The 8,712-nt window shown below is 44.2% G+C and overlaps 1 protein-coding gene across 4 annotated transcripts; it reads right to left on the bottom strand.

Annotated features, from left to right (window-relative positions):
- Nucleotides 1-329: 329 nt before the first annotated feature.
- Nucleotides 330-6,400, bottom strand: LOC111153708 (acrosomal vesicle protein 1). Of its 4 annotated transcripts, XM_022512879.1 has the most exons (7): nucleotides 6,349-6,400; nucleotides 3,944-4,012; nucleotides 3,647-3,706; nucleotides 3,482-3,616; nucleotides 3,425-3,451; nucleotides 1,334-1,453; nucleotides 330-580 (listed from the first exon to the last, which is right to left on the bottom strand). In XM_022512879.1, the coding sequence occupies exons 1-7, from the start codon at nucleotides 6,398-6,400 to the stop codon at nucleotides 456-458; spliced, it is 588 nt and encodes a 195-aa protein (XP_022368587.1). In that variant the 3' UTR covers nucleotides 330-455. The 4 variants fall into 4 exon arrangements, with proteins under 4 accessions (XP_022368587.1, XP_022368583.1, XP_022368586.1 ...); XM_022512875.1 differs by having other exon boundaries at nucleotides 3,647-4,012; XM_022512878.1 differs by having other exon boundaries at nucleotides 3,425-3,458; nucleotides 3,594-3,822; nucleotides 3,940-4,012.
- Between the last annotated feature and the right edge of the window lie 2,312 nt (nucleotides 6,401-8,712).

The raw sequence follows: 8,712 nt of genomic DNA, 5'->3' as shown, positions 1-8,712 counted from the left end.
ATGGACACGGGAGTGGGGTCAGAGAAGGTCCCACAGTATTGTTCAAGCTCCTCTGCATTTCTCTTTGTGTCTGCCCTGGAGGACCCCACCGCTTTGATGAATGTGGAGTGATTTAGAACACGTCCACTTTAGTGTGTAGAGAGAAAGCAAGCTCAGGCCGACCCTGCAGCTGGCTGATGGGAAAAGAAGTGCATCTCCAGGCTGTATTCTTGACCATGCAGAATTTATTGAGAAAGAAAAGAGTGTTGAGAGATGGGGTAAGGGAAGAAAGATGACAAAGAAGAATGGGCATGGATAGGAGAGGGAAGGTGAGGTATTTGAACATCCTGACACTCAGGCAGAGGCAGAAATGATTAGTTATTGGCTGGGAAAGAAACGAAATATAAATCGAGCCCTGTACGATGATGGAGAATTTTTGCTGCCTGAGTCAGGGCAGGAAGCGAGGGCACAGGCTTCTAGAGCTTGTTGCAAAAAGATTGGTTCCGACAGCATATAATTTGCATCCTGGTTCCATGGGAGAAGAGGTTCATAGACGGGCACATGTTCTCACACCCCTGAACCATGAACTGGAGTTTTCCACCTGAAAGAAGCAGAAACAGACAGTAGTGAGCAGCAGGCTTCCTCCTCTGACCTTTGCCTTCATCCGTGGTCCCCAGTGTCTCCATGAAGGCATGACCAAGACCTCCAGCTTGTGTATTCTTCCTCCCCCACTCCTTCTGCCTGTCTTTTCTGTGCCCTTCCCCACATCTGCTGCCCCCAGCCTCTACTGAGGGGCTAGACAAACCACAAGGGAAGTCAGACAGTGTGGTTCACAGGATGGCAGTAACCAAGATCCTTTATTCGGGGATGAGGAGTGAGTATAATAAGGGTAGAGGGTATGGGAATAAAGCAGAACAGGTCTGGCAACCTATGAACACTGACTGATAGACAATTGTTTATTCATTTATTCAGTATTTGCTAAATGTCTACCATGTACTAAATATTGTGCTAAGTGCTAGGAACATATAGCCATGAACAAGACAGACACGGTCCTGAGCTTATGGTCAATGTCTCAACATCTCAAGGTGCAACTCTTCCATTTCTTTTGTAGGAAGAGACCACCAGTCTCCCTGTCTCCTTTTAAGACAACATGGGCCTGTTGGGAAGGGCCCTTCCCTCCCCATCAGCAGCTAGAATTGTGCTCTTAATTCAGGATAAGGTTCTCCTGAGTCTTCAAGTTTCTGGGGAAGCACAGCTTGACCCCTCCTCTGGCTCCCGCCATCCCAGCTGCTCTCAAGAGTACTCAGTTGATGTGTTTCTCTGGCAGAGACTGTGTTATGAAGTCCCCACGTACCTTCAAAGATCTTCTTTAACATGCACTGCTGGGAATTCTGAGTGGAGCAGACACCCTCTCCACGAAGACATTTTCCTTGATCATTCATATATGAACATGTGTGGCAATTTAATATTGGGCCTGCAAATTTAAGATAAGCCTGATGAAATTTCCCGATGGACCAGGCGTAGAGCCATGAGTCCCAGGGAGAGGGATGGTGGGCAGTAAGTAGCCTGGATACTACATATCTTTTTATGGTTCTTGTTGGCATTTGAGGGTCCTGCATCTGATAGAGCGTAGTTTCTCCTCTAGACCAGAGGAAATTCCTTCATTCTTACTACTTTGTCTATAAATTTCATTGTTGAAGAATCCCAGATTTCTCTCTACAATACTGGTGTTTACTCCAATTCATATCTCCACTGGCTCTGCCATGTATAACTCCATAGGAGCAAAGTAGACCTTTAATCACATGATTGGCTCCCCTTTTTACTCTCCCATCATACTGTCACCCACAAGGCACACTTAGAGTAAGAACTGACTGATTAATAAGCTATGTTAGAGGGCCTGGGTGTTATGAGCCTGGGTGGCTCAGTTGGTTGAGCGGCTGCCCCTGGCTCAGGTCATGATCCCAGGGTTCTGGGATCGAGCCCCCCATAGGGCTCCCTGCTTAGCGGACAGCCTGATTCTCCCTCTCCCTCTGCCTGCCGCTCTGCCTACTTATACTCTATCTCTTTGTCAAATAAATGAATAGAATCTTAAAAAAAAAGGCTATATTAGAATGCTCTAATATTGCAAATTCTGTAAAGAGTGATCATTCTCCATTTTCAAGTTGACCTTCAACAATGTCAATTTGTCAGGGTGCCTCAGTGGCTCAGTAGGTTGAGCGTCTACCTTTGGCCCAGGTCATGATCCCAGAGTCCTGGGATCGAGCCCCGCATCAGGCTCTCTGCTCTGTGTGTAGCCTGCTTCTCCCTCTCCCAACCCCCACTTGTGTTCCCTTTCTTCCTGTCTCTCTGTCAAATAAATAAATAAAATCTTTATTAGAAACAGAACAACAATGTCAATTTGTCACAAAGGGCATTCTTTTTGAAATGCTTCCATTTGCCTCTTTTACTATGTCCATTGCCAGTTCCCTACTTAAGGAAGGATAAAGAAATAGGTAAGATGTGGGCTTTGGAGTCAGACCAACTTAACTTTGAATCCAAGGATTGCTACTTTCTAGCTATGTGATGTTAGCCCCACTTCTCTCATCTGAAGTTGTGCGATGGAAGGAACTATGAAGTGCTTATGTCTGGTAATATCTTGAGGGGTCAAACTCTGGATCTTGCTTTCCTTTCTTGAACAACCTTTTTTTTTTTTTTAAGATTTTATTTATTTTATTTGACAGACAGAGATCACAAGCAGGCAGAGGCAGGCAGAGAGGAAGGAAGGGAAAGCAGGCCCCCTGCCAAGCAGAGAGCCCAACGTGGGGCTTGATCCAGGACCCTGGGATCACAACCTGAGCCGAAGGCAGAGCCTTAACCCACTGAGCCACCCAGGCGCCCCTGAACAACCTCTTTTTAGTAAGAGCCAAAGAATTGCAGTTGTGGTGGGAACCTTTTTACGAATCTAACAGATTAAGAGTGTGTGTTCATGCTTTATTTTCTTTGTTCAAATAAAATTGGAGCCACCAGCTCCAGGGCTAGTCATCTCTTCCCAGAGTTTTTGAGGCATTCTAACATAGTTTGTTGAGGCAGATTAACGTGAAGCTCATGAAAGTGAGTGTCCCATGAACCCCTTCCAAGGGAGCAGTGGGCATTTGTATTCAAAATTTCTTATGTAGGGTGAAGTTGGAGGGACTGTTGGCATTTTGTATTTGTGTCATTTAATATTTTTAAAGGGCCCTCAAAATTGTTTCGCTTTCAGGGCTCCACAAAACCTATATCCTGCCTCCTGGTATTATTGTAAAGAGATGTAACGAGTGTTTTTGAGAGAGCCATCTGTGAAGTGTTTGTGAGCTAGTCTTCTATATGCTCTCCGTAAAGTTGGGTGTCTTGATGTGTTGCCTGTTTTTCTCCCGAAGTCAAGGACAAGAACCCATCCAGATATACTTCACCCAAAAATGTGCCTCACCTGAAAATGTGCTTGATGGTGGAATGCCTGAAGGCTGGTCACCCAGTGGCTTTTCACCTGAAACTTGCTCACTTGAAGCCTGCTCACCTGAAGGTTGTTCACTTGAAGCCTGTTCACCAGAAGGCTTCTCACTGGAAGCTTGTTCACCTGAAGGCTTTTCAGTTGAAACCTGTTCACCTGAAGCCAGTTCACCTGAAGGTTTTTCGCCAGAAGGCTGTTCACTGGAAGGCTTTTCACCTGAAGACTGTTCGCCAGAAGGCTGTTCAACTGAAGGCTTTTCACCTGAAGACTGTTCAACTGAAGGTTCACCAGAGGTGTGCTCTCCTGAAGCACGTTCACCTGAAGTGTGTTCACCTGTAGCGTGTTCTCCTGAAGTGTGTTCACTCGAAGTGTGCTCACTGGAAGCATGTTCAGCTGAAGTGTGCTCACCTGAAGAATGCTCACTTAAAGTGCTCTCGCCTGCAGAAGTCTCATATAAAGCCTCACCATCTGAAGGGTTTCCAAGTGAAATGTACTCACCTGAGAATTGCTGAACTGAAGCTTGATGATCCATAGAGCCAGGAGGCTCATCAGGCTGACCTGATGCTCCTGGGGTGGAGAAGAAACAGAAGAGAGATAGTGAAGGCGAGAGAAAGAATGGGATAAGGATTGCTTTGCTTATGCAATAAGGCTAAAGTGGGATTCCTGGGTTTCCTATAGGCCTGGTCAGGGATCTGAAGATATTGCAGATTTTGGAGGAAATCAACTAATTACTCGAAAAGACTGTGAAGGACAGAGGCGTTAATGAAACATGCAGAGACTGCCTCTGGCACATAAAGGAAGAATTTTAAGATCTACGTTATTTTTTTCTTAAGATTTTATTTATTTGTCAGATTGAGAGAGAGAGAGAATGAAAGCACCCAAGCAGGGAGAGCAGCAGGCAGAGGGAGAAGCAGGCTCTCCGCTGAGCAGGGAAGGGACTCAGTCCCGGCATCCCAGGATCATGACATGAGCCAAAGACAGACACTTAACCGACTGAGCCACCCAGGCATCCCTGAGATCCACATTATTAATAAATGTACAGGGGGGTCCCCTAGCCCATGAACCAAAGGCACCCAAAGGGAAAATCGTGTGCCTCCCTGACAAAGACAGCATCAGGAAATCAATGTGCCATCAATCACATTATCAGAAGTCTACCACCAGCCCTCCCTCCAGTTTCTCTTTGGGTGAAAGGCAGGAAGGTTGAAAATACAAAAGGGAAAGAGAAAGCAACTCGGTTCAATAGCTAAGTAATTCTAGCTGAAATTGAAGATAGAAGATTTTACCCTTTGGACAGGATAAATTTTAAACCAGAGATGACAAATATCTAATGAACTCACAAAAATGACCAGATAGGATTTAAGACATTTTTATTTGGCAAATTCAAGTTCTTTCTTACACTCAGTCCCTAATCCATGCAGGTTGGAGACTCAAAGATGGGATCAGTTTTTAAGATAAAAAACATTATTTGCTTATTTATTTCTGAATTGAGATTCCTTGTGATGTACCATTTATACCCACTTCATGTAGTTGCGTGGGTTTTCAGTAAGATAAACTGTGAAGTGCCCAGTTCATTGCTTAAGTGTTCAATTAATTTAATTTTTCTCTCCTCCCCACTTTACACTAGGACTTTAAAAAAAAAAAAAAAAAAACCTCTTAGCTGGTCATTCTCTTTTGGCCAGTCCCTTCTACTTTTAATCTATCTCACCAATGACTATTAGACAAATATTCTTTAGGTAGTACTTTTAATTTTATTGAATGTAGCACCAAAGTATTTGATTACTGTGTGCTTAGACTGAGTAATTCAGAGGAGGGTGGGTGGACTATAAAAGGACTGATTTATTAATCCTAGCCAAAATCTGAGAGGAATGACAAGAATTCTTGAGTACGAGGTAGCCTAGGGCTCCAAATTACCCTTATCTCTGTAAGAGTCCTACAATAGATTCATGTGTTCTGGATGATTCACAGTCCTTATAACCTACGACTTTCTGAAAGACTGGGATTAGAATATGTTGATAAAGGAAAGGTAAGATTTGGAAAGGCTTTGGGGAGGTTTTTATTTTTAAAAGTTGTTATTGAATATTATCTGCTTGGCTGTTTAACAGTTAACAGGAGTTTTAATAAAGAAATTTCTGATGTAGAAAGGAGGCTTGAAAAAACACGCTCATTTCTTAGTCATTCTCAAAGTTGATGAGTCACTGCTTTGCCATGTGGCTGGCATATACTACCATCTGGTAGCTATATGTATCTATATTTCTGAATCAACTTTGAAAGTCTAAGAGAGCAAAAAACAAAATCTCAGACAACCAACATTATGGAAAACACTTTGTCATTTAGCCAACAGTTCAGATCTCATGGCCTCTCTTTTCTCCTGTAGGAAAAATGAGAGAACACAACCTATGAATGAGGACCCTGAAAGAGGAAATACAGACAACTGGATGGATAGAACATGGCCATGACAGAGAGGCTTGTAAGGTCTCTGGCCCATAGCCCTGCTGTGTTCTGAGACGGCTTTCTGGGTATATCACATCCCATCTCCTTACATCTTTCCTTGCTACATTAACTACACAAGGATCCCTTGCACTCCGTTCATTGGGACAAACATTCATTGTACTTTCACAGAACCCTTAGACCTGTTTTCTCATCTCACAGAGCATCAGGTACAAAAGATGAGTGATTGAAAGAAGTAGTAGGAATGAGACTGTGCCCAACCAGTGGGCTTCTCTGATGGCAAAGCCATTACTAGGAGGAATCATCTAGGAGGCTTGGGAGCTCTCAGAGTTGAACTGGTTTAGCTATTCTTGATTCTGAGTCAGATTGATTTAGATAACTAATATTCTGGTCTTCCTTCTTCAAGGGCTAAAAGATGTGAAAGAAGTTTCCCAGAGCCAAGATAGGGGACTCACCTCTGGCACATCCAATCAGATAAAGACTCATTAGTAAGAGAAACTTCTTCATCTGGATTTTGGGAAAGAGGAGATTCTGGCGTAGAGCACCCAAGGGTTGTGAAGGAAAACTGTGAGCAGAAGCTCCCAATGCTAAGTTACAGCTCCTGGGAATTCTAGAACCTCAGAGACCACCCATGTGCCTCACAATGGGTTGAGCTCTGAGGTTCTCATGCAGGCTGTTCAGGCAGGATGGCTTTCTAACAACTCAGGGCAAATGATGCCAGTGAAGGCTAATTTGCCATGTATAACATGGGGTATTGGGGCTCTTTGCCCTATCTTAAAAAAAAATCTATTACCAAAATAACATTCTTTTTGTAATAAATTTTTAAAGCTATTCTCTTTTTGAAATGTTTTTGACAGTGAGCTGTGATTGCCTGGTTATTTTGTGTTTGGCTCTTTTTATCAGCACACCCCCCCCCGCCCCCCGGTTTGTTTGGTTTGGTTTTGGTTTTGTTGTTCTTTGTTTTTTGTTTTTGTTTTTTTGTTTTTTTTTAAAGATTTTATTTATTTGACAGAGAGAGAGATCACAAGTAGGCAGAGAGTCGGGCAGAGAGAGAGGGGGAAGCAGTCTCTCTGCTCAGCAGGGATGCTGAGGCAGATGTGGGGCTCGATCCCAGGACCCTGAGATCATGACCTGAGCTGAAGGCAGCGGCTTAATCCACTGAGCCACCCGGGCGCCTCTTTTTTTTTTTTGGGGGGCCTATAAACTAGTCTCTCTTGACCTGATCACCTGAAAGCTGGTTGTGTTTGGCTTCAGACTGGATTTAGCCAGTGGAAGATTAGAGGGGGAAACACACACACACAGATTGAGATCAAAATACTTATTCTAGGGCACCTGGGTGGCTCAGTGGGTTGAAGCCTCTGCCTTCGGCTCAGGTCATGATCCCAGAGTCCTGGGATCGAGCCCCACGTCGGGCTCTCTGTTCGGCGGGGAGCCTGCTTCCTCCTCTCTCTCTCTGCCTGCCTCTCTGCCTACTTGTGATCTCTGTCTGTCAAATAAATAAAATCTTTATAAAAAAAAAATACTTATTCTATATTTATTCTTCTTCCTTTCCTGCCATGGTTTTGATACCGGTTGGGTCTTGACATGACAAAGCTGCTCTTGGGTGTCCTATCTTTTATGGCTCCTGCTCTCAACCAGGATATGGTAACATATTGGTTTTGACAGGAAACAAGTGGCAAATACATGGTATGGGCCCAGAAAAGGGATCAACAAGGAGTTGTTGAAAGCTGTGCCTTGAGTTATAATTTCTCTCAAGGGGGTAGACTGTGGATGCAGCGAGGCATCTACCTGGTGGAAAGCTAGAACTGTTGGGGGTTGGGTGGCAGAGAGCTCTTGGCCCTCACCTCCTACTTCTTCCCTGCCCACCTCCACTGGATCACTTCGTTATATGTAGTACTGAATGCTGGATCCGGTACAGATGCATTTATCACTCTTACAATTATGGGTTTAATATTTATCTCTTCCATTGGTCTCTAAGCTCCTTGAAAGCTGGATCCCTCCCTGTCTGTCTTTTTTTCTTTTCCCCTGTCTGTCTTGATCGCTAAAGTACCCTCACTACCTAGTAGCAGTTTTGCCACATAATACATACTTAACAAGTGCTTTGTGAATGGAGGAATGGATGAGTTGCCTTTTTGGACCCCTCTCTGCCTCACAGAGGAAAGTTTATAGAAAGCTCTAAGACTGGTATGACCAAAGACTGGGTTAGCTGGAAAAAGTGGGATCAGCAGGGGTCAAAAGTGGCAGAGGGAGGCCTACCCTACTTGGCTTGTGTAGGAGGACAAAACTAGGATTTGTGGGTTTGAGGCTGGGTTGCTGGGGAGTGGAGAAATGCATGAAGGAGCAAGTTGTTGATAATTTTTTCTCCATGTGGAGAGTCTGGAGAAACAGCTGGGGATCATACTGAGTCAGACTTTTGTTGATAGAAGCAGTGGAAATTCATGGAAAGGGAGAGGCACTATGTTTAACACCCACCAGTTGTCTAAAGTTTGGCAGCACGCTTTTATGCAGTTCTCAGAACTTTCTGGAATATTGCTGCCTCATTCCTACCTAGGAGTCACAGTATTGAAAGTTAGGACCTAAAGCCTGAATGGTCTTTGTTGGGGTCCGCTATCAAAGGAACGAAACTGAGACAAAGTGAAAGTTATGCAAAGCTTTATTCTATGCCAAGCATTAGAAGTCAGACTGACTGGCCAGGGCTGCCTCCGAAGAGAGCGACCCCCACCCGATCTCACAGGCTGGTTTTATAGGACATAACTGCAGACCCAAGGTATGTGGCTTCTATTGTTAAGGCATTTACTCCAGAATTGATACCCGGAACC

The sequence above is a fragment of the Enhydra lutris genome, unplaced genomic scaffold (assembly GCF_002288905.1).
Source record: "Enhydra lutris kenyoni isolate GAN:26980312 unplaced genomic scaffold, ASM228890v2 scaffoldscaffold34, whole genome shotgun sequence".
Classification (NCBI taxonomy): domain Eukaryota; kingdom Metazoa; phylum Chordata; class Mammalia; order Carnivora; family Mustelidae; genus Enhydra; species Enhydra lutris.
This window is presented reverse-complemented; position numbering and strand designations above follow the sequence as displayed.

Coding starts and splice junctions, on each gene's coding strand:
- LOC111153708 (XM_022512875.1), bottom strand. CDS start 6,400: ATGAAGAAGTTTCTCTTACTAATGAGTCTTTATCTGATTGGATGTGCC. Junction 4,013..6,348: donor TCTGATTGGATGTGCCAGAG/GTGAGTCCCCTA, acceptor TCTCCACCCCAG/GAGCATCAGGTCAGCCTGAT. Junction 581..1,333: donor GTTAAAGAAGATCTTTGAAG/GTACGTGGGGAC, acceptor TGCTTCTTTCAG/GTGGAAAACTCCAGTTCATG.